We start from the raw sequence: 26,421 nt of genomic DNA on the forward strand, positions 1-26,421 counted from the left end.
AGAAAGGAGCTAAAAATATATGACAGAGAAACAGCAGCCTTTTCAACAAAAACTGCTGGGAAAACTGGTTAGCAGTCTGCAAAAAACTGAAACTAGATCCACGTATATCACCCTATACCAATATTAACTCAAAACGGATCAAGGATCTTAATATCAGACCACAAACTCTAAAGTTGATACAGGAAAGAGTAGGAAATACTCTGGAGTTAGTAGGTATAGGCAAGAACTTTCTCAGCGAAACCCCAGCGCAGCACAGCAACTAAGAGCTGGCATAGATAAATGGGACTTCATAAAACTAAAAAGCTTCTGTTCATCAAAAGAAGTCTTCTCTAAACTGAAGAGAACACCCATAGAGTGGGAGAAAATATTTGCCAGCTACACATCAGACTGAGGACTGATAACCAGAATATATAGGGAACTTAAAAAACTAAATTCTCCCAAAACTAATGAACCAATAAAGAAATGGGCAAGTGAACTAAACAGAACTTTCTCAAAAGAAGAAATTCAAATGGCCAGAAAACACATGAAAAAATGCTCACCATCTCTAGCAATAAAGGAAATGCAAATTAAAACCACACTAAGATTTCACCTCAACCGTTAGAATAGCCATCATTAGCAACACCACGAACAACAGGTGTTGGCAAGGATGTGGGAAAAAAGGAACCTTCTTACACTGTTGGTGGAGATGTAAACTAGTACAACCACTCTGGAAAAAAATTTGGAGGCTACTTAAAACACTAAACATTGATCTACCATTTGATCCAGCAATACCACTCTTGCGGATATACCCAAAAGACTGTGACACAGGTTACTCCAGAGGCACCTGCACACCCATGTTTATTGCGGCACTATTCACAATAGCCAAGTTATGGAAACAGCCAAGATGCCCCACCACTGACGAATGGATTAAGAAAATGTGGTATCTATACACAATGGAATTTTATGCAGCCATGAAGAAGAACGAAATGTTATCATTCGCTGGTAAATGGATGGAATTGGAGAACATCATTCTGAGTGAGGTTAGCCTGGCCCAAAAGACCAAAAATCGTATGTTCTCCCTCATATGCGGACATTAGATCAAGGGCAAACACAACAAGGGGATTGGACTTTGAGCACATGATAAAAGCGAGAGCACACAAGGGAGGGGTGAGGATAGGTAAGACACCTAAAAAGTTAGCTAGCATTTGTTGCCCTCAACACAGAGAAACTAAATCAGATACCTTAAAAGCAACTGAGGCCAATAGGAAAAGGGGACCAGGAACTAGAGAAAAGGTTAGATCAAAAAGAATTAACCTAGAAGGAACACACACATACAGGAAATCAATGTGAGTCAACTCCCTGTATAGCTATCCTTATCTCAACCAGCAAAAACACTTGTTCCTTCCTATTATTGCCTATACTCTCTTCAACAAAATTAGAGATAAGGGCAAAATAGTTTCTGCTCGGTATTGAGGGGGTGGGGGAGAGAGGGAGGGGGCAGTGTGGGTGGTAAGGGAGGGGTGGGGACAGGGGGGAGAAATGACCCAAGCCTTGTATGCACATATGAATAATAAAACAATAAAAAAAAACTTTAAGACTGGATGTCTCCTCGACATGAAATTATTGTACAACTAGTACAATAATAACTGTCTACCCTATACATTCTTATGACACTTTCCAGTACTTCCTTTTCTCTTATTTTCTATTATCTCTTCCCCTTCCTTCATGAAAACATTTTTTTTATAATTTTTATTATATTCATATGTGCATACAATGTTTGGATCATTTCTCCCCCTTTCCCTCCGCCCTCTCCCTAATTAACCCCCCTTACCCCTCGCTACCAGGCAGAAACTATTCTGCCCTCATTGCTGATTTTGTTCAAGAGAGAGTATAAGCAATAATAGGAATGACCAAGGGTTTTTGCTAGTTGAGATAAGGATAGCTATACAGAGAGTTGACTTGCATTGCTTTCCTGTACATGTGTGTTAACTTCTAAGTTAATTCTTCTGGAACTAACCTTTTCTCTAGTTCCCGGTCCCTTTCTCCTATTGGCCTCGGTTGCGTTAAAGTATCTGCTTTAGTTTCTCTGCATTGAGGGCAAAAAATGCTATCTGGCTTTTTGGGTGTCTTACCTATCCTCATACCTTCCTTGTGTGCTCTCGCTTTATCATGTGACCAAAGTCCAATCACCTTGTTGTGTTTGCCCTTGATCTAATGTCTGCATATGAGGGAGAACATATGATTTTTGGTCTTTTGGGCTAGGCTAACCTCACTCAGAATGATGTTCTCCAATTCCATCCATTTACCTGTGAATGATAACATTTCATTCTCCTTCATGGCTGCATAAAATTCTATTGTGTATAGATACCACATTTTCTTAATCCATTCGTCAGTAGTGGGGCATCTTGGCTGTTTCCATAACTTGGCTATTGTGAATAGTGCTGCAGTAAAGATGGTTGTGCAGGTGCCTCTGGAGTAACCTGTGTCACATTCTTTTGGGTATATCCACAAGAGTGGTATTGCTGGATCATACGGTAAATCCATGTTTAGATTTTTAAGTAGCCTCCAAATTTTTTACCAGAGTGGTTGTACTAGTTTACAATTCATGGTTGAATTCATCCCCTCCATTATTCTCATTTATTATAATTTCAAGTATATAATATTAACTATACTCACCCTTGCTGTACAACAGATCTCTAAATTTTATTTATGCCATCTAACTGAACTTTGTACTCTGTTACCAACAATATCCCCCCCCAGCAACTGGAAATGTCCATTCTACTCTATAATTCTGTGAGTTCAATTTTTTTTTTAGGTTCCACATACAAGTGAAGATCCTGCAGTGTTTGTCTTTCTGTGCCTGACCTGTACCACTTAGTATAATGTCCTCCAGGTTCGTCCATATTGTTACAAATGACAGGATCTTCTTTTTATAAAGATTGTGTAGTATTCCACTGTGTACATATACCAAACTTTCTTCATCCATTCAGTCATTTAAGGATATCTGTGGTGATTCCATCTCTAGACTATTGTAAATTTTCAAAGATTACAGGGTAAAGAGCTTCAGAACCACCCACATAATGGACAAGCCAACACTTCACTAGCTATGTGGTATCTGCCCCAATGAGACTGGATGGAAAAGGTCCCCCCAGTCCTTCCAGTCAAGAGCCTGCAAAACTTGCCTTGAGACAAAACCAACAATTCCTTGTCCTGATCCTTCAGACCTAGTCTTCTCCATTTTTAGAAAACACAAGAAAGCTGGTAGATAACTAGCTTCTTTTTCCCAGGGATCTTTAGTCACTTCAAATAATTCATAGCTCCCTCAATATCCCTGGATTATCAAGCGGATAGGAACTACTTTGCTCAAAGTTTCTTCAGATTCCAGGACCAATTAGTTACCTAACCTTCATTCTTATAAAATCAAAGAAGTCTCTAAAGAACAAATCAGGCCTCCTGGTGCTTACCACAGGCTATGTTCTTACACTGACTGACTGCATAGATAAGGAGGAAGTAAAGTAAACCTACCCCATATACACTTCAACACAGGCCCTGTGCCTGGTCTGTATTGTGAACGGGAAGACAAGGGGTGGTAGGGAAAAAAAGAACAAATCAAACATAATCCATCAGATGTGTAAGAGAGAATAAGAAAAAAGACAGTTTACAGGTCAGAAAAAAAGGAAAACACAGGACAATATGTTTTTTTTTTCAAAGAGCAGAGAATATGTATCCGTAGAAAGCAGTAGGCTGAAAAAGGGACAGTGAGTACAGCTCATCTAGTACTAATTTCATTTCCCCTGAGAATTGTACGATACCTGCAAGAAGGAATGGGGTACTATTCCAGCTCACTTTGAGTTGGTCATGAATAAAGTGCTATTAAATATAAAAAGAATAGCTAATACATAGTATTTACTACATACTAGAATTCCAGATGATAGATAGATAGAACATTTGGATATATATGTGTGTGTATATATATATATATATATATGTATCAATTGTATATGTATATATATATATGTATATATATATATATATATATGTATCAATTTAATTATTAAAACAAGTAGGTGAGGTGAGTTCTAATATAATCTCCCATTTTACAGAAAAGGAAATTGAATAAACAATATCTAAATGAACTTGTCCATAGTCCCTCAGTTATTGAGAGAGAGAATCAAGACAGAATCCTAGCCCTCAGGCCCACCATCTCATTCTTCATTCTATATTGTCTTGTCAAGAGGTTTGGCCTCCAATCCAGAGTGGTCCATTTTATATGCTCATCCCTCTTTAGCAATGTCCTTAATTATCTTAATGTTTATAATAGAATCTCTGGAATGTCTTCCTAAGTCTACCAGAACACAAAACAGAACCTTCCCTTTTTCCTCCTTTTCCTCCTTGTCTCCAATGATGCCTGAAGGCTTCCCGCATCCAGTTACTGAGACAGGAGAGCCCTGCAGAGCCATGAAACATGCCTATTTGCTGAGTGAATTAGTCTTAATTTGGTCATGTAGAGTAGGGGTAGGTATGAGAATGTTTATGTGTGGAGGCGGGGGTAGAAGAGCAAACAGAGTAATAACCTAAATAAAAATTAAGTTTCCTATCTATACATCAAAAGTCCATCTCAAATTTTTAAAAAGCCTTCTGGCTTTGAAGAACCTAAATGATACTCTATCATTGATTGTCTTTTTGTATCCAACTTATTTCACTTTGAATTAAAATTACTGTAATATATATATGTGTGTGTGTATGTGTGTGTGTGTGTATATATATATATATAAAATGTTTACTGAGAACAGTAAACATTTGGTTCCAGCTTCTTTTGTAAGTCCCATGCAATTTGGTCAGCAAACAGTGGACCTTCAATAAATGTACCTGACTATGCAATCACAGAACAAGATGAGTATAAATTTTACTTCTGGTCCAAAAAAAATCTCAACAGAAACAAATCCAAATGTAACTTTTGATTCAAAAAAGTCTAAAGATTAGAAGGTTAATATATAACAATAAAAGCCTCAGTTCAATCAATGTAACTTTAGGCACTTTTTAAAAATTCAATCTAGTATTCAAATAGATACTTTACCTAATAATTTATCTCAGCAAGGAATCCAGAGATAGCTATTGGAAGGGAAGAAGAAAAGAGATGACAAACAAACAAACAAACAAAAAAAACTTAAGCTTGTTACATGCCTGTAGTCCCAGCACTCAAGAGGACAGTGAGTTTGAGGCCAGCCTGGGCTAAACACACACACACACACACACACAGAGGTGCATAAAACAGTGCAAAAATTAATGGAGAAGACAGAAATTAAGAGAAATACAGAAGGAAAAGGGGGGCAAGGGTGGCGAAAAATGGGAAAGGAATAGCACATAAAATAATGAAATAAAACAAAAATGGTTTAAAAACCGTTTTTGTTGAAATTTACAGTAAGCACCATTCCTACTGAAATAGAACACTCTCATCTCAGGTGGTTAATGACAGAGGTTTGCTCTGAAAGGGAATCAATATTTCACTTGACAATTTCCATGCTAAATGCCACTATCATTTTCATCATTGTCATTGGACTGTCATCTTCCACCAGTAAAGAACGAACAGTATAATACATATTTTCCCCCTAAGGTTTATAAACAAATCTGAATTGCATAGCTACAACTAACCATGAGCAAACTTTTGGTAGGATAAATCAAAGAACATATGTTTACCCAAGTGAACTGGAGCCACTGGACTATACATTAACTACACTTGGTTACAGACAGCTCCATCAAACATGCTCTAAACCTGCCCAATAATTGACCTGAAGCCATGTAGTTTTTCATAAGCCTAGCACTAAAATCTAAAAGCTTTTACAAAAATTTTCTTGTCAATTTTCATTCCGCACGTAAGTTGATAAAAGCCTCACAAATCCTCTCTTGGCAAGACTCCATTATTTTCCTTGCTATTACCACCAGATTGAAAAAACACTTGTTAACACTATGTAGCTTCAGTGGAGTGAACGTAACATATTTACAATGTCACAACACTGCACCTTTTACTTCCCCTTCCCATATGAAGCTGTAGCTTCAGAAATGGCAATGTTACTCTAGACAGAAATAACCCAAAAGTATCTTTTCTACACAGTAAACTGAAGCTTCTTTTATTCCTGCTTTTTTCATAATGTAAAATTTTTTATTAGCTGCAATGAAAGTCCCTAAGACTTAGAATCTGACAATACCATATTTAACGTCTCCTTTCATTTTCCATGTATGTCTTTCTAAATCTGGCAGAATTCTATGCTCTATAACTAATTGTGACATAGAGCTGGTGGTGCAGCTCAGCAGAAGCTTCACTTAACATGCTTAAGGCCCTGGGTTCAAACCACACTCCACAAAAATAAATAAAAGTTATACAAAACATAATGAAAGACTTATCTTTTAACAAGTACACTTTCATATTACAGCATGAGTCAAATGTGTTAACATTCTTAGCAATTTTATTCAAAAGAACTGATTCCAAAAGAAACTTGTATGTGTAGCAAGTTTTAAAGAGAAAGCTAGAATTGAATAAAATTTCATAAAAATCACATTTGAGACACACATTTTACCCTACAACTTCTCACATATGCATATTTATGATCAGTCACTGTTTTGTATTGATCAAATGCATATGTCATTTATTATGCTGCAGAATGCATGAATTTCAAAGTTGATTTTGTTGTCTCCTTGAAAACAACCTGATGAAAAACATGCTGATTGTTACCAATAATAAGGCCAAATGCAAATAATTCAGGCATTCTACAATTACTCAGAATTTAATTTAATTTATTTCCAGAGGCAACTTGAGTGGCTCTGTGACTACAGACTGAACACTGTCAGAACTACTTCCATTATACCATGCAAATGCTTTTTTGTTTCCAGAGTGAATATGCTTTTGTGACCTTTCTCAAGTTCTGACAGTCTGCTTACAAATAAATCAAACAAAAATTGCCCACTATATAAATACTCAACTCTTCCAAATCACCTTCTTATCTCAGTATTATTGATTACAAGGTAAATCTTTAGGAATTATTGATTAAAGGATACTTTGTAGTCTGAAACATCAAAAAAATGCCCAATGGAGACATCAGCAATAAAGCCAAAAGCAAAATACTTAAGTGATCCTAAGCCTGTTTTGAAATAAGGAATAAGCAATAAATATAAACATGCGCCTCCTTTAAAAACCAACAGTCCAATGCTTACTTTCAGCAGATCCTTGGAGAAGTCCGCACCCTCATTTACCCCCTGGAGATTCGTAATGAACTCTTGGCAAGTCATCTTCTTTCCAATATTCTGGGATAAAGGAAAACAACACATCATAATGACATTCATGGAATTAATTCTTAAGTATGTGATTAAGTGGTAATTGGTTTGGTTTTTGAAAACATGTATACACATACACATATGTGTATATACACATGTAATATAATTTTAATACAGAAGATATATGGCTTATTATTATGATTTTTAAAACTACAATTAAGTATAAATCACAAAATTACATCAAAGTTTTATTTTAGCCTAGAAAAAAAATCTGGAAAATGGATGGCAAATTAATGTAAGTAATATATAACATAATTTTAATAAAAAATGGATAAAAGAACATTTCTGAGCTGAACTCTATTTATAGCTATTCATTTATTTGTATTTCTTACATATTGTCAAGAACTGTAAAGGATCTGAGATTTACCTACAAGCTAGTAAATCAGCTTGTCATGGATGCTGGCAGAGGAAATGACTCCTGGGTGAGACACAGGGATTTATACTCATAATAATAGAAGTACACAGATTGACATTATTTGGAACAAGTTCTCTGAGCCCCAATTCTCACAGCAAATTGAATGGGGTCAAATGCCACCCGCACATGCAGTGGTTTGCTTCAGGAACCAGTATGTTTGATAATGGGGTGTAAGTATGTCTACCCCGTCAATCTGTAGAGAGGCACCAGATCTAGCTTCTCAGGCAACAGGCAGACCTGACCACTGTATCTTTCAAAGCCACTACCTATAGAAGTAATCTTGAACAGGTAGAGAACAACCAAAGTAACCAACAACTCTGCCTATAAAATGCACAAAAAAAAAAAAAAAAAAAAAGACCCACAGAGAATTGTCTCTGGGTACCTTTCCAAGCTGATTTAAGGATAATAAAGTTTAACCAGAAGAAATCACAACACAAATTACAATTAGAAAATCTAAACTACAAAAAGAGAAATGACATATAAACATGGTGATTAAGCAGATAACATTGTTACCACAGAGAATCACCACCTATGGCAGCTCTGATCAACTAGCAGAAGCTTGCCAGCCATGAAGGACTCTGAGGTTTGATCTGGACAGGGAGAGAAATCTATCACGTGCAAGGGAAGTACACAAAACACAGACGAGTGGTCCAGGCATAGCATCTCTAGTTATAGGTGATCCAAGTAAATTAATAGTGTTCTAACATGTGCATATATCTGTATTCAACATTCTCACAAATAAATGCATGCTTCTCAAGGCTATTTTGTTCATTCATAAATGACTTAAGAGTAAACAGTAGTACTCAAAATGAATATTCAAGCAGCAGACTCCTGGAGACAAAGCCTTTAAAAAAGGTGCATAGTCACTAATAGTGTTAAGGCAATATATATGCAGAACTGTTAACTTCGAAAACACAGAGCTGCCCAAGAACACAACCCTATGTCTGTAGAGTAATTCTTTCACACCTTCCCTTTCACAGCTGCCTTTCTCCTACTATACAAAATGAAGCAACTCATCCCACCCAGGCTATCTAGATATTTCTACTGAAAGTGCTAATGTTTTTTGTTCAAAATCTTGTCTCTTCCATCATCAAGGAAGACACTGATTTTATACGAAAGACTGGATGACTGGTTTGACACTGAAAACAAGGTTTGCCAATCAACTTATTTGGTAGATGTTTGCAATGAATTAAATCTGCACGTCCAGTGTTTTGATGAATTTTTATTTAAAGCACAGGAATGAAATTTAATAAAAAATAGAGTTTTGCAACAGTATATGAAGAAAGATAAAAACAATTTCCCCAATCCTTTTCAAGTGTACCAGGTCAAACAAGGTAGTATAACCAAGTCATTTTGACAGGACTTGGCAAGCTGTACTTTGGAAATGTTCCAAGGACTTGAGAAGATAAATGAATAATCACAAAGTCTTTTTCCAATTCTCTGCTTTTAACAAAATTAAAAATGAACCTAATTTACTAATCAGTTAATCACCAAAAACATTTCTGGTATATGATCTGAGAAATTCAAATACTGTGGTTACTAATAAATTGTTACTAATAATTATCAAACAGTCATTCTAGAAGAAAATGTTTTTAACATGTGAAATCTTATGAGCAATCTCGTTTCAATTTACCTACTTTTTACTGCAAACAGGAATTGAATAATGATCAAAAAAGATTTCCAAATATGAAAGCATAAGGCATAAGAATGAACTTCTATGTAAAAGCAGATTAAAAATATGACTACAAGGAAAAAACAATGAAATAAAAAACTGATTCTGGGCAAAATAAGTTGCAATCCTGCAAAGCATTCGCCATTCCAAACACCATTAAGAATATTTGGGATTCGTGGAAGAAGGTCAAAATCTCAACATTGGTGGCAGTGTGGAAGAAATCAATTCCAGTCTCCATAGAGGGCTGAGGGGTTCATGACTTCGGTGGAGGAAATAACAGTGAAGTGGTAGAAAGAGCAAAAGAACTAGATTTAGAAGTGGAGCCTAAAATGTGGCTAAATTTCTACACTCCTTCAATAAAACATTAATCAAAGGAGTTGCTTCTTAGGGATGAGCAAAGAAAGTAGGTTAGGAAGAAATCTGCTCCTGTTGAAGATGCTGTAGACAATACTGAAATGACAACAAAGGACCTAAAATATTATGTGAACTTAGTTAACAAAACAGTGTTAGGGTTTAAGAGGAATGACTCCAATTTTGAGAGTTCTGTTGTGAGTAAAATGCTATCAAGCAGCATGGCATGCTATAGAGGAAGAACCAATTTATGTGGCAAACTTCACTGTCACTGCGTTGTAGAAGAACTGCTGTAGTGACCGCCAACGTTCAGCAACCAGCACCCTAATCAATAAGCAGCTGGCAACAGTGAAGCAAAGCCCCAGCAACAAGATGGTGACTTTCTCAAGGTTTAGGCGATCATTAGTATTGTTAGCAATAAAGTTATGTACACTGGTTTTTAAACATAATTCTATTATTCACTTAATAAACTACAGTATTATTTAAATGCAACTTTTACATTTTTCTGAAGAGTTTGTGAATAACTGACATTTAAACCTCTTTAAATATTGAATGCAGTTCAGAAGTGAAATATCTGATCTTAGACTTTTCTCTGTGGGAAGTGTTTTACTAGTTTAAATTCTTAACTTGCTAAAGGTCTGTTTCTGTTTTTCATTTATTGGGTTCCCCCTCCCCCCATACTGGAGACTGAACTCAGAGCCTACAACGTGAGCCACTCCACCAGCCCTTTTTTTTGTTGTTGTGAAGGGTTTTTTTTTTTTTTTTTTGAGATAGGGTCTCATGGAACTATTTGCCTGGGCTGGCTTCGAACCGCAACACTCCTGATCAACTAGGATTGCAGGTCTATTTGTTTTAACAATTTGTTCATTTCACCTAAATCATCTAATATGTGACATACAATGGTTGACAGTATTCACTTAGAATCCTTTTATTTCCATGAAGTCAAAAGCAAGTATTTGTCAATGTAGTTGATCTTTCCAAAGAATAAAGCTCTGAGTTCACTGATTTTTCTCTATTGTTTTTATTCTCTATTTCATTTTATTTCTGCTAAATATTATTTCCTTCCTTAAGCTTCACTGGGTTAAGTTTGTGCTTTATTTTTGTTTCTCTCACTAAAAGGTAGATTGCTAATTTGAGGTATCTATTCCTTTTTAATGTAAGCATTTTATAACAAATTTGCTAGAAAGCACTGCTTCAGCTCCATCCCAAGTTTTTTATGTTGTGTTTTCAGTTTCATCTTAAAGTATTTTTTTATTTTTCTTGTGAATTTTTTCTTTAACCCATTGGTTATTTAGGAGTATGTTGTTTGATTTCTAAAAATCTGTTATTTCTAATTTCATTCCACTGTATACAGAGAACAACACACTTTGTATATTTTCAACTCTTTCAAATTTATTGAGATTTGTTTTAATTCCATTCTGGAGAATATCCCATGTGTACTTGAAAATACTCTGCTGTTGTTAGTGCTGCTTGCACTGAGTTAAGTGCAGAGTCCAGGCAAAGAAAGGCAAGCCCCAGTAGGCTGCCAGACAAATCAAATACTGAGGACGTTCTGGAAATGGGACTTTTGGAGAGCTCCTAACTGCCTGCTCAGGTGGACACCAGGCTTATGGTTTTCCTAACTACTGTGTTTGCGAGGTAATCGGTTTTCAATGTTGGTTCTTGCAGAGCTGGGGAGAGGGTAACTATAAAAGGGCAAGTAAAAACCAATGTCTAATGTTACACAAAGTTTGTTCTGAGATTGAGAACAAGTTTTAACTTGTTTTTCCCTTAAATAAACACTCTAGATTGCTATAAACTTGTGGTTAATTTCCTGAAAATGGTGACTTGGGCTATTATGGCCAGTGTTCTCATAGGCTTTTTTTTTTGAGGAACAGATTTTATAAGTCCTCACACCCTGCCATTTTGAAAGTGTTTCTCCTTCACTGTGATACTTGAGTCCAATGAAAGGCCATTTTGACGGCAATACTTAATGCCCACATAAAAAAACTGCCTTTTGCAATTAAACTTATTATTAAAAATGTACATGACAACTTTAAATTGGAAAAAGAAATAGTTTTCAAGATTCTTTTGGGAAATTCATGAACAAGAATTTTAAAGGCTACTGGATCAAAACTTCTTTCTCAGGACATTATAAATTTCTACTATAAGGTATAAATAAAACTTTCACCATTTAAGTAAAATCTGCCCGGTTTTATTTATAACATTTCAAAACAATGGTAAAGCCCTCAGTCAATGTGGTTTATAAAATCATACTTCATTTTAAACTCAGATTTATTTTAATGGCTCATTTGTCATTGCCTTTTGTTTACTTTCAACAATGGCCATACAATTACTACCTACATTGATAATAAGTATGTCAGTTTGACACACATGAACTTGGAAACAGCAATTAGGAAAACAGCAGTTAGGTGGAAATATGGATACATAAATTCAGACCAACAAAAGTCAACTGAAATTCAGCTGGCTTTCAATACCTGCAAGTTCTCACCCCTATAACCAACCAAACTGGATAGGAAGTATTGGGGGGGGGGAGTATTTATAATAATCTAGAGATTAAAGTATACAGGAGGATATATGTAGGAAATATGCAAATACTACCCTACTTTATATAAGTGGCTTGAGCAGATTTTGGTATCTAAAGGCCAGGGAAGAAAGGGTGCTAGAACCAATCCCCTGGTTCTGAGAGGTGCTGTACTTTGGGTTCTACATAGTAAAGAAGCATTAGCACAATCACATGATACACTGTGCCTCAACTTATCTTATCAATATAGTAAACAAAGATAACCAAGATACATGGCTTTCAATTGATCAAAGATGTCCAACTATTTCTTGAATACTTGATTAGCCAAAGTTGTTTATAATTGTCATTTGTTATCCTCTTCTGGCTCATCAGTAATTCTTCTAGGAAAAGTTCAGGATCAATCGTGAAGAGTCATATTAGTTCATTTTGTTTCTTACTGGCAGATGTATTTAGCCTCTTCCCTCAGGCTTTCATACCATTTTTTAAAAATGGGGAATAAAAGTAAAATGAAGGGTTTTTTCATCAAGAAACATCCCTGATGCCTAGATTTTTTTCTTGTCATATCAAGCTGTGTCAATTCTAAATTATTATTAAAGCAAACACTGTCCACTGGATAAAGCTAATTTAAAATCTTGATTTTGTACCTCAAGAATTCTTAGGTGTAAGAAAAACTCACACACTGTCAGGTTCTATTCATTTTCTTCCCAAATTGATTCAAAGCTTTGGCTAGAGGTAGGCCTGCTCTGAAACCAGTGCTGACCAGCTTCATGCCAAGGAAGAGCTTTCTCAGGTTCTGAATTCCTTCTCAATAGGCTAATAAAGCATGGGGAGTTTTAAAAAGGCCTCCTGATGTACTGTGAGACTCAGAAATGGTCCCCTGAAGTAAATGCAACATCTCCAATCAAACCTGAGATGATAATGCTTATGCCTCTCTGGATCATTACCTTTGAAATCAGGAGGCATTTTACTCCAGCCAAGAAGACAATATACAAAATGGAAAACCCATACAAAAAACAGGAGTTCTATTTGAAACCCCCAAATACCAAATAGCTAAACACTTGAGATTTGGACCTACTTAAGGTTCCATTCTTAATGAGAGATAGTATTAATAAGAAAAGCAAAACAGACCCTGTTACTAGGAGTTCATATCCCCAGATAAATTCAAGGGTATCCTCTGATTACATTTCCTTTTTCAAAAATATTGTCATAATAAAAAAGAACTGTTTTCTCTAGTTAACTTTTAAAGGTATATTAAATGCCTTTTAGAGAAATTCTTTGACGATTTGTCATTTCTAAAAACTTAACTTGGATACATTTTAGTACATTCCCAGTCAGAACTGTAAGTGAAGAGATTATTCTTAACCTTACTTTGTGTTTGGGGGAGGGAGTATCCAAACTGTAGACAGTTTCATGGACTAAAGGCAAGAGACTAAAACAGACAAATTATATAAATTTCTGAAAAGCACCAGTTAATATTTTAGGCTTTGCAGACCATGTAATCGCTGCTCAAAATTGTCATTTCAGTGTTTGGCTGAGTGCCAGTAAAACAAAAACAGGTACCAGCTGGATTTTGCTATAGTTTCTACTTTTGCCCACCCATGGTCTAAGAGCAAACAGGAAGGAAGTGGTAGTGGCAGCCAGACAACATGAGGGAGCATGCAAACAGATAAGCATCTCGATGTATCTTGTCTCTTCTTTTCAGGTTTTCCCTTTGTCAAAGCAATTTTTCCACACCCATCCCAGTAAAGAATCAGCTCTAAATTGTTTTGGTAATAAAGAGAGAGACTTTTATTCAGAGGGTGGGGGTGGCCATGGTGGAAGGACAGATCATCTCTAGAAATCACACAGGTACCAGTCTAAAACTCAGCATAAGTGTGGCCAAATATCTGCTCTAAGAATATCTTCCCTGACAAGTGAATCTTCTACAAAGCTCCAACTAATGCCTAACTTACAGTCCCTACTGGGGATTGACAAAACCAGGCCAGCTGTCTCAATTAAGAATTCACTACGAAAGCAGACCACAGCAATTACTCTGACCTAGAGGTAGAAAAATTAGGCAGAATGATCCTAGGAGTTTTCATTTTTAATAGTGTAGGGTTAGGAAGCTTTGTGGAAAACATGCTTTCGGAGAAACTAAATGCTCTCATCATCCATTGGTAAAATCTGGCTTCAAAAATTTCCTGATATTAAAAACACAGCAGGCATACCCTCCTACATGACAATCCACCCCCTCCAACATGTTATAATAACTGATGAAAAAGCATACTACTGATTTGGTGGTAATTACTTCAGTTATGCAGCTCTGCTTAAAGCTCCTGCTTTGCCCTTTTGTTTGCTTCTCTATTAGAAAAGTGTGACTGTGTTATGCTGCCCTCAGGTGTCCATCTTTTTATATGCATAATTAGTGAACAAAATAGGATCCTCTGAATTTTCTATGCAGGAAGCTGCAGTATCAAATATGTCCTGTCATAAACCCAAATCACAACCTTTAGGGATATTTGAACTATCAGTGGGATTTTTCCAATCTTTCCTGCAATAAATTGCCATTGAAAGAGGAATTGGAAGTGGTAAAAAGACTACACACACACACACACAGAGAGAGAGAGAGACAAAGAGAGAGAGAAAGAATAGTATCTTAGAAAAGTGATTCTCCAAGTTTAGTTCCAGTATAATGTTCCAGGTGTCCATGAAGTCAAACCTACTTTTGTAATAATACTAAAAACATTTCTTTTACTCTTTCTCTTACAAGTATGCAAAAGTTATCTAGAAGCTACCTGATTTCTGATATACTGCAACAGATTAAATGCAAAAACAGGTGAGAAATCTATCTATTAGGCCAAATTTTTTTTTTCATTTTTCTTTTATTATTCATATGTGCATACAAGGCTTGGTTTATTTCTCCCCCCTGCCCCCACCCCCTCCCTTACCACCCACTCCACCCCCTCCCGCTCCCCCCCTCAATACCCAGCAGAAACTATTTTGCCCTTATCTCTAATTTTGTTGTAGAGAGAGTATAAGCAATAATAGGAAGGAACAAGGGGTTTTGCTGGTTGAGATAAGGATAGCTATACAGGGCATTGACTCACATTGATTTCCTGTGCGTGGGTGTTACCTTCTAGGTTAATTCTTTTTAATCTAACCTTTTCTCTGGTTCCTGGTCCCCTTTTCCTATTGGCCTCAGTTGCTTTAAGGTATCTGCTTTAGTTTCTCTGCATTAAGGGCAACAAATGCTAGCTAGTTTTTTAGGTGTCTTACCTATCCTCACCCCTCCCTTGTGTGCTCTCGCTTTTATCATGTGCTCATAGTCCAATCCCATTGTTGTGTTTGCCCTTGATCTAATGTCCACATATGAGGGAGAACATACGATTTTTGGTCTTTTGGGCCAGGCTAACCTCACTCAGAATGATGTTCTCCAATTCCATCCATTTACCAGCGAATGATAACATTTCGTTCTTCTTCATGGCTGCATAAAATTCCATTGTGTATAGATACCACATTTTCTTAATCCATTCGTCAGTGCTGGGGCATCTTGGCTGTTTCCATAACTTGGCTATTGTGAATAGTGCCGCAATAAACATGGATGTGCAGGTGCCTCTGGAGTAACAGTCTTTTGGGTATATCCCCAAGAGTGGTATTGCTGGATCAAATGGTAGATCGATGTCCAGCTTTTTAAGTAGCCTCCAAATTTTTTTCCAGAGTGTTTGTACTAGTCTACATTCCCACCAACAGTGTAAGAGGGTTCCTTTTTCCCCACATCCTCGCCAACACCTGTTGTTGGTGGTGTTGCTGATGATGGCTATTCTAACAGGGGTGAGGTGGAATCTTAGTGTGGTTTTAATTTGCATTTCCTTTATTGCTAGAGATGGTGAGCATTTTTTCATGTGTTTTCTGGCCATTTGAATTTCTTCTTTTGAGAAAGTTCTGTTTAGTTCACCTGCCCATTTCTTTATTGGTTCATTAGTTTTGGGAGAATTTAGTTTTTTAAGTTCCCTGTATATTCTGGTTATCAGTCCTTTGTCTGATGTATAGTTGGCAAATATTTTCTCCCACTCTGTGGGTGTTCTCTTCAGTTTAGAGACCATTTCTTTTGATGAACAGAAGCTTTTTAGCTTTATGAGGTCCCATTTATCTATGCTATCTCTTAGTTGCTGTGCTGCTGGGGTTTCATTGAGAAAGTTCTTACCTATACCTACTAACTCCAGAGTATTTCCTACTCTTTCTTGTATCAACTTAAGAGTTTGGGGTCTGATATTAAGATCCTTGATCCATTTTGAGTTAATCTTGGTATAGGGTGATATACATGGATCTAGTTTCAGTTTTTTGCAGACTGCTAACCAGTTTTCCCAGCAGTTTTTGTTGAAGAGGCTGCTATTTCTCCATCGTATATTTTTAGCTCCTTTGTCAAAGATAAGTTGCTTATAGTTGTGTGGCTTCATATCTGGATCCTCTATTCTGTTCCACTGGTCTTCATGTCTGTTTTTGTGCCAGTACCATGCTGTTTTTATTATTATTGCTTTGTAATATAGTTTGAAGTCAGGTATTGTAATACCTCCTGCATTGTTCTTTTGACTGAGTATTGCCTTGGCTATTCGTGGCCTCTTGTGTTTCCATATAGGCCAAATATTTTTAAAGAGTTGCAAAAATTTAATTTTTTTTCATTTCACTAATTTTTTTCATCTGGGAAAGTGTAAGTCTTGATCATAAAAACTATGTCATTTATTGAAAAGGTTTTAATGATTAAGTATTTTAAATGGTATTAGTTTAGTTTCTAATGTGGTATGAATATATACAAAAAAGCTTTTGGGGTTCTCAAAAATTTTGGGGGTATAGATCTCAAAAATTTTGGGGGGATAGTTTGATAAGTACTATAAGAATAGATTCTATCAGTATTTAATAGAATGCATTTTCTTTAAAATTTAAGAAAACAAAGGGAAACACAAAATGTGAAGACTAAACTTTACTTTTGATTATCATAGGACAAGAATAAGTAATGGGATTAGAAGTCAGAGTTAGCTTTCATTTATCCTCTTCATCCTTACTCATTCCCTGCTCCAGCCATTTCTAGGAAAGAAGTACAAAACTGACTTCACAGAGTTTAATCTAACTTACTACTGATTTTAACCTGCTTTCCTCATCACCTTCTTACCACAATGATCAGAGGGAAAAATATGCAGTGAATGAATAACATATAAACTAGATCATCCAAGGGACCTAATGAGTCCTCCTCACTGAACTGATAAAAGCTATCCTGATCTATTTCCCATATGAACCTGTTCTAAGAAAAGCAGAAGTTAAGAAGAAGAGGAAGGAGGAGGAAAAGGAGGAAGAATGGAGGAGGAAGAAAAAGAAGTGAGGAAGGAGAAGTGTGGGAGGAGGAGATTTTATGGGGTCACAGAATCCAACAGTGCATGATTAAACTTTCACTGTCAATAAGGATTCCTATTAAGATCTAGATGGCTGCCAATATGATAGTGAGCTGCAATTCATTCTAAAGGTCATTTTAAAATCAAAAAATTTCAAATTGTGCCACTTTTCTATAAAAACATTCCCAGAGCTAATGGTTAGATGCTCAAGCTACCCAGAAATGTTCATTCTGGTTATAAAAATAATAATGGAGAAAATGAATGTACACCTCACTAGAAACCCTCAGTAATGGAGACCCACTCCTGTTGCATCTGCCAACTTTCAGCATTACTGAGAAGCCCCAAAGGATGAGCGAGTCTGGTGGAGGCTCTGTGGCTGGGGAGCTCCCAATCAGGAGAAAAGACATAGCAGCCACAAGGGAGGTAGAAAAGAGCTCCAAGGGAAGTGTTGGCTTAACAGAAACTAAGATCATGTCTGGAATGTATAGCAAGGTAAAGCTCAGGAAGAAAAAAAATGAACCCAAGGATAGGTTTCACAGGAGAGGACATAGGGCAGTATAGACAGGAAGAGGTATCCACAGGAAGGGAGGGAAGCAGGCAAAAGGCAGCTGCTGGTTACAGTAATGATAATTACAGAAATAGAGACTTTCTGCAGACAGTAACCACATATAGTTTACTGACCTCATGCAGGGCTGTGGTGTTTTAAGTGTGGAAATAGAAAATAGAAAATAGGAAGAAATAAAAGTATTTTAATTGTTAAATTATAATTTTTTATAATAGCCATTTTCCACTATTGAAAATAAACCATATATCCTCCTATTTATCTCATTATATGCTGCAAGTCTACTCTACATGTGAAACTTCCTATCCCAGGAGGCTATGCTATGAAGGGCCAGCCTACCATCCAGGCCCTGCCACATGTCACTTGGCTGGGCAATAATCCTGCCAGGGTGGCTAAATCCTGACTATGATCAAAGTACAAGATGCCTAGATAGTTGCAGTCGACACGACACATTTGAAGATTAGTCTGAACTTATTCTGACATGTCAAATCTTTTTATTCATAATACTTCCAATAGATATAAGGTTTAAACAACAAAAGAAAAGATTTTTAGCTCTTTGATGATAGTTCAGGCAATATTCAACACACTTGGTTTCATTAGAGCAAAGGATAAACTCAAGTTTGTTTTAATAGAAATTTATATGTATAGATCTTTAATTTGTACATACATTTTGCAGCTGAAGAAGCATTTTAAAAATCAAAGGGATTATGTACAAAACAGCCATATGATCATAATAAAATTTTTAAGCAAAAATAAGCTACCTGCAGACAAGTAAAAGCAATTCAGTATTATTGCCAAAATAATGACAAAGCACTCATTTTTTTAAAACCAGACACTGATTATTAGTGAATTTCTCCAGAAAACTATTGTATATGGTTTACACAGCTTCTTTGCTATTCTAATTAGTGAGTTATAGCTATAACTCATGTGAAATTAAAATATCTTACCAGTATTTTTCGACCACAGTATCTAAGGTACATACTAATCATGTATTGTTAAATCTGCCTAATGCCAACACTATCAGAGGAGATTTGACTTCCATGAACACTGATCCTAACCCAAATGGCACAGAACTTGGCATGGAACAGGAACATGACTGGTGTTTGGTGAATGAGAGAATACATCAGAATAGGAAACAGAAAGCATTTCAGCATGTAACATGGAGCTATATATTAGAGTATTATGTTAGTGCACATTCCATCCTTTTACTAGTAAGAATATTAGATGATGGCAGGCCAACCAAAGGCCCATACCAATGCATTTTCAGGGCATGGTTACTTAAAGTAAAGAGTCACAAAAATCAGCCAAAGTAAATTAATCTCCCAAATCAGCCTCCCCCACTAAAAGCATGAGAACAAGCTGGTCTTAGCACTTCTTGGAGAAATCATGCTGTTGCATTGCTATGATGACACAATGGTAAAGAAGAAAAGGAGAATGGCTTATTAGATTACCCCCAAGAGGGTTATTGGGGCACTAGATTGAGTAGTATCTATCAATGGCCCCAGTACAGCAATAAGGAGATGGAGAAAGGAGCAGATATTCAAAATACTTCACTTTATCTTCTGAATGATTCAACTTTATATGGATCATGCTAATCAGTCAGACACACAGTGTAACAATACATCAGGCACCATGATGCAAGAGAAGCTACATCCAGAATTAAGAATAAAGACTTACCACCTAGAAGGAAAGTTTTTTTTTTTAAATGAATCCAGATGGAAAGACAAGAGAAAGACATTTTCATATGATTAGTTCTTATGATAGTGACTATACATTCAATAGACTTGTAACACCCTGCACTGTAAATAATAAAGAACACTAATATAACAAAACCTAACTGCTAGACAATCTTCTACCTAGCAGTGTATACTTCTAAAACCAAATCTGATACAGAAATATTTACTATGATTAGCTTGGTCCTAGTGGCTCGCACCTACAATCACAGCTACTCTGGAGGCAGCGATCAGGAGGATCGTGGTTCAAAGCCAGCACAGGCAAATTGTTCCAGAGACCCTACCTCGAAGAACCCAATACAAACAGGGCTGGTGGAGTGGCTCAAGTGGTACAGCACCTGCCTAGCAAGCTTAGCAAGCTCTGAGTTCAAAACCCAGTACTGACCAGAAAAAGATTTACTATTTTTTCGTCCCTTTATAGAAGTAATTTACCAACAACAGCCAGCTGTTTACCTAAAATTGGCTAAAATGTTTATTCCAGGTCCCAAAGGGACGCATGATGCTTGTTTTGTTTGAGACAAAGTCTGAACTCAAGATCCTCCTGCATCAGCCTCCCAAGTGGCAGGATTACAGATGTGCACCCCCACCTCTGGCACATAATGATTTATTTAATCTTCCTAAAACTTCCTCAAAAGTTGTCTGAAGATAGGGCAAGGGAAGACATACTAGATTTGTGGTTCTGAACCTGTGGGCTACAAACACTAGGGTGTCCAAACCTTTCTCAACCATGGTGAGTTATCTCAAATCTTTATTTGCTGCTATATTTCAAATTGTTATGAGTAACAAAATGCACATGTATTTCAAAGTCTTATTAAAGCTATATTAGCTGTTTAAAAAGCAGTCTAGTCTTGTTTAACAGAACCAAGGCCACCAAAGCTAACAATGTCTATAAAAATTCTATGACACTCAACCTCTGAATAAGAATTGAACTATTACTAGAGCTTTCCATCATTTTCTCAATCAAAACATGCTAAATATACAAATCTCATATGCTGATGAGGCTTCAAAGTGTGTGATGTGAAGAGGCTTCCTCGTGCTGCGAACCACTGGCTTCATTTGTGCGATACGTGGACATTAATTCTCCAAATTATCCTTTTTTGTCCAAAAAGTTAAGAACTGAGGAATGGAAGGGAAAGCAGGGGCAGGGTATAATTTATCACAAAATGGCAGACGGAACGTAGTAAAAATGTGCTTGCCAGTTAATAGGAAAATAGAGGTCAGTGCAATCCTTGGACTGGTCAGCTACTCAGTAAGCTAGAAGAATGCCACTGAATTCTACACCTCACTTCAGGGCCACACCACCTTCATTTCCACACAAGGCATTAAAGCCCTGAAAGCATCTCTATTCTTTGCTTGCATAATCTACACATGCTACATGACTTCAAGTCACTAAAGTCACTCTACATCCACCTTTTATGAACTGAGAAAGAACTTCTGAGTTGAGTATTTGGAGCTAATGTGAAGGCAGAGCTAAAATTCTGATTCTATCACTACGGCTTTGCCCCTTGGCCACTGGGGAGCCCTTTCCGTACCCCATGTCCTCTCAAAGAGCTACTCCAACTTCATGCTGCCATACAGCGCTTTTTTGACTTTTTAAAAGAGGAGTCATGTGGCCATTTGAATTAGTAGAACAAATATATAAATACTAGTTCTTGTAATGTAGTTTGTTAAATTATAAAGTAAATGATATTATAGCAAACCAAGGGATTAGATTACATGCTCTTCAATTACACAGAAAATTGATCTTTTTCTCCAAAATAAATGGACCTGGAACTGAAATAATTTTGCTCTAAATAAGTAGAGATTAATCTGTATTTAACTAAAAGTTCTCATTTTCTCTAATATGAAGCAATAAAGTGAATGCTAAAATGCATTTCACTTCGATGAAAGCTCAAAGCTTATCTCTAAATATAAATGTACGAAGTACATCCTTTATTTTAAATAGAAGGCATTAAGTTATTTTCATATTTTTTATTTATATATTTTAGCTAGTTAAAAAAACTAAGTGAGCTGAGGAATGAAAAAAAGGCTGAATTCTTAGACTTACTGCTAAGTCTAAGACATGCGTATGATGTTTTCAGATCTAACTTACATTCTCTTTCCAACACTGTATCAACAACTCATCAAAACACAAAACAAAACAAAAAACAAAAACAAGTATGACCTCTGACTGCCACCTGGTGGAGAGATAAGACGCAGAACACACACATTACTGCGCAAACCACTCCAGGCCCCTAGACGATGTGCTATGTACTTTAAGTTATGCTCTGTGCTAGCATGTAAAATAAAAAGCCTTTATTTTTTTTGAAGATTTATACTTATCTTCCTGCCATGGGAACCACAAGGAAAACAAACAAAAGGAAGGCAGAGAACAACTGTTTACAGACACAGAAGCAAGGACAAGCACTGGTGAAAATGTAGATCTCTGCAGGTCAGCATCACAAGCCTTGCACTTACGTGGCCATGGAGATCGGTGTTAAGCAGCATCATGGCGCAGGTAAGGCAGTGCACTCCATCTAAGAAAGAAGGACAGAAAGCATTCACTCACCATTTATTGTTATCATGTCAAAATAGCATTCAGTGAGAGCTTAAGAAAACAATACTGTGCTAAACACAACTCATCATATTTCTTTGGGCAGATACAAGATGGGTAAGAACCAGTTATAAAAAGGACCTCAGCGCACAGGGCTGAACCTTCATTGATAAATTGTTCCCAACCCTCTGGAGGTCAATCTGACACTACCTGTGTAAACAGTGTCCTTTAACACAGCAATGCTGCTAGAGCTTTACCCAAAGCAATCTACTAAGAATACACAGACACCGTTTACAGTGGGAGACAAGGAAATATCACCCTCCAAAAATGCAATGCTTATGTGAGTCATTAAAAATGTCCAAGTATGTCGTTGAATGGAAAGATATTTGACAATGAATTACATAAAAAACACATCACGTGGCATATGATTTTATTTAAACAAAAACACATCTAGAAGAATATATATCATAATATTAAAAGAGATCATCTCTGGGTCATGAACCTATCATTTCTATGTTTTTATTTATATTTTCTCTAACCCTTGGTATAAAAATGAAAATGAATTATTTAATACTGTACATTTTTTAATTTTCCAGGAAGAAAGTGAGTTGAAAAGACATTAAAGTTAAAGAAAACCAAGATGTAAGTTTACTACAATTTAACATTTGGGTATTATGTATCTAGCTAAAAATATCATGGGAATAAGTCTCCTTTTCTTTCCATTCTCTAAAGGCCATATATAGGCTGAATGGTTTAATCAAACTAAAAGTATAATAGTGAAATATTCTATGAAGTTTATAAAAGTAAATAGAGGGAAAATGCTGCCCAAATCTGAAAGACTGTTTCATATTTAAATGGAATTATGGAACTATTACTTTCTTCTTACCTTATACAGTAAAAGAAAAAGCAAGAGGAGTCAAGTTCCTCATTTCCAATAAGAATTACTTGTTCTCCTTATCCTCTCTCTGTTAACTCTCAGTCCAAGTATAATAGATGACAGAATTGCATATGCAGAGGAAGTGCTATTATTTAATGGTAAATGTACAAGAAGGGAGCTGAGCTCAGTGGCTTATGCCTGTAATCCAGCTTTTCGGGACGTGGAGATTAGGAAGATCAAGGTTCAAGGCTAGCCCAGGCAAAACAGTAAGCAAGACCTCTACCTCAACAAACAAGCTGGGTATGGTGGTGCATACTTATAATCCCAGCTACATAGGAGGCATAGATAGGAGGATCACAGTCTGAGGTTGGCTCTGGGAAAAAGTGCAAGAGACTCTCTGAAAAATAATCAAGGGGGAAAAAAAAAGGCTTGGGGTGTAGTTCAAGCAGTACAGGGGCTATCTAGCGAGCACAAGGCTCTGTGTTCAAACCCTACTACCACCACCAAAAAAAAAAAAAAAGTACAGGAAGGACTTTCTAATGACTCATTCATAAATTAAAGGAAGAAGTTTTTTAACCTAGTATAACAGGTGGTTGCTATATCTCTAAGCAGATGCTACTAAATGCCTCATAGTGTATGTATTCCAGTTCTATTTTCTTATTACAAGTTCTAAACACATTTAAGACAATTTCCTGAAATTATTATAAAACTCAGCAGCCAGCTCTCAAATTTCCCTTTCAACAGCCAATCCTTATTCTCTATTTTCCTGGAGATTTGAAGGTTCCAATGATAACAACCCTATTGTATCTCTTGCATTCTCTAGTTAATCCCGAAGGGGATAGAAATAGTAGTAACAGGTTGCAGATAGGATTGTGACCTTAACAATCAGATGGTGAATTAACTGTAATCATAGGCTATGGGAGCAGGTTGACTAAGTGAGTACCTTGGTCAATATCAGGTGGTCTCTATTAAGAGATAATTACTATTTCTTGTACATCTAGTCTCAGTGATATATTTCAGAATCTATAAGCTTATGAGATGTTTTCCATTGCAAGTGAACGTGCTCAACTTCAAACTGAGTTTTGCTTTACCACAGGGATTTAAATACAAAAAAAAAAAAAAAAAGACCCTTTCTTTCTGGGTAGGTCAACAATTAAATAGCTTAAAATTACATTGTAAAAGCAGTATCATAAACATAATATCATAGTTTGTTAAAATTATAAATGAAAGTCAGTAGTAGCGGTATTACAATTAATATCAGACAAAACCACAAAGATACCACAACTTCCAAAGAGATTTGTAAATGTTTCCAAAACCAAGCAAGACAGTCAATTAATTTACTACAATGTGATCTGCACATGAAATCTCAAGAGTACATAAGGTAAGCTGTTACACTATGGAAATGAAAAACAGTAAAATAAAAGAATAAAGAATATTATATGTTGTAAAGATATTTAACAGGGAAAACAGAAAACAAAATTAATGATTCCAATTGGACATTAAATGGACTAGAAGGAAATAAAGAGTTAATAAGACTTATCTCTAGGTAGAGATAGTTGATATTCATTTTCTTTTAAAAAATTTCAAAAATAAAGTGTAACTTTTGTAAAAGGAAAATAACCACTGTTTTAAAAAAGAAATTTAAGGATTTCCATCAGATTACCTTGTGAAGCAATGGTATCTGGATTGCAATAGAAGTACCTATTGGAGAAATGTATTAGTACTCTTTCTCGCTCTTGAGTTTCTCCCACAAGAGAAAAAGCTTTAAAGAAATACCTAGGAAAGAATTAAAAGGGAAAAAATTAGAAAATTTACCACATACTTTATATATGACAGTTAATTTATATGAACATATGTTAAGATTAACCATACAAAGTATTTTCAAAAACTCACTTACTAAAGGGCCACTCGATATAGTTTTATTGATATTTAAATCTATAAAGCCTCAATATGAGAAGTGGCAGGGCAATAGCAGGGTGGCCAATACATGGAGAAGGCCCAGGAAAGGTGGGTCACTTTTAGCTGTTTTCACTTAAAAATCTAAGTTCCTTCAATTCATTGAAAGAGCCAGTCTAACACAATCATTCTCACTTCACCTCCTAGGCCTGAGTTTCCTGATTTGTAAACTTACAGGATTCTTCTAGATGATCTCAGAACTCTTCTAGGTAGAGACATTTTATAAGTAATTTATAGGATTAAATGTAGACTAGGTTCTGCCTTCAGCAACTCATAGAAATTTCCAGTAAAGTACGATGTGAAAACTGAGAATCTATGTGTTTTAAACATCTTCATCTGAAAACGTCATCACAATACAGATGTTGTTAGAATAGTTTTGCATATATTTTCTGTGATTATATTCAGTTGTTTTTATTGCATTCAAGAGTTAATTTCAAAATATCTTAAAAGGCTTATGGAAAGGACCATTTTTAGTCTAAACTTTTTTAACTGATCATCCAAAACTCAAATTCCCCATTAAAAAGAGTAAAGTAGGGTTTCGAAGAGACATCTGTATGCCATGATCAGCCTCATTAGTCACAACAGATAAAATAGGGAAACAACCTGTCTATTGATAACTGGGTAAGAAAATGGTGGTATGTGGCCTTTAAAAAGAAAGGGAATTGTGCCGTGCATTACATCATAGATAAACCTTTAGGCTATTACGCTTAATAAGTAAAATAAAGTAACCATGAAAAGGCAATTACTGTATTAATCCACTTAAAGTAATCAGAGTAGTCAAAAATCATAAAACGTCAGAGAACAGTGGTTTCTAGAGAGTGTGATGGAGAAAAGGGAAGTTCTTGTTTGGCAGGTATACAGCTTAACTTTTACAAGATGGAGCGTGCTATAGAAATGGATGGCTGTACAACATTAGGAACGTGTTTAATACTTCTGACTGCATCTTTAAAAATGTTAAGATTGCCAAACTTTTGTTATGCAGTAAGAAATGAAAAGAGTGTCTCAGAGTCTATATTTTTCTACAGATTTACTCTGCCACCATTCTCTGCTATGCATCTGGATGCCTACCATTAGATGCAGAAAACCGTACCTCATGCTTGTTCCATTAAAACAATACATTTTCTCTT

At 36.1% G+C, this 26,421-nt stretch overlaps 1 protein-coding gene and 1 non-coding gene across 11 annotated transcripts in view; one reads left to right on the top strand and one right to left on the bottom strand.

Annotated features, from left to right (window-relative positions):
• The window catches only part of Psd3 (pleckstrin and Sec7 domain containing 3), a 498,369-nt gene that overhangs the window by 216,606 nt on the left and 255,342 nt on the right, over window positions 1-26,421 (bottom strand). For 7 of the 10 annotated variants that reach the window (XM_074055086.1, XM_074055089.1, XM_074055088.1 and 4 more), the window contains 3 exons: window positions 25,002-25,114; window positions 22,384-22,444; window positions 7,189-7,279 (listed from right to left, as the gene is read on the bottom strand). In XM_074055086.1, the coding sequence (XP_073911187.1) occupies window positions 7,189-7,279; window positions 22,384-22,444; window positions 25,002-25,114 (265 nt within the window). Of the gene's footprint in view, window positions 1-5,049; window positions 5,092-7,188; window positions 7,280-22,383; window positions 22,445-25,001; window positions 25,115-26,421 lie in introns of those variants that run through there. The other 3 variants (XM_074055090.1, XM_074055085.1, XM_074055084.1) reach the window with 3 other exon arrangements.
• Window positions 3,427-3,564, top strand: LOC141417115 (small nucleolar RNA SNORA51). The gene has a single exon (XR_012441733.1). It is a non-coding gene; the product is annotated as a small nucleolar RNA SNORA51 (small nucleolar RNA).

Source organism: Castor canadensis, chromosome 14 (assembly GCF_047511655.1).
Source record: "Castor canadensis chromosome 14, mCasCan1.hap1v2, whole genome shotgun sequence".
NCBI lineage: Eukaryota > Metazoa > Chordata > Mammalia > Rodentia > Castoridae > Castor > Castor canadensis.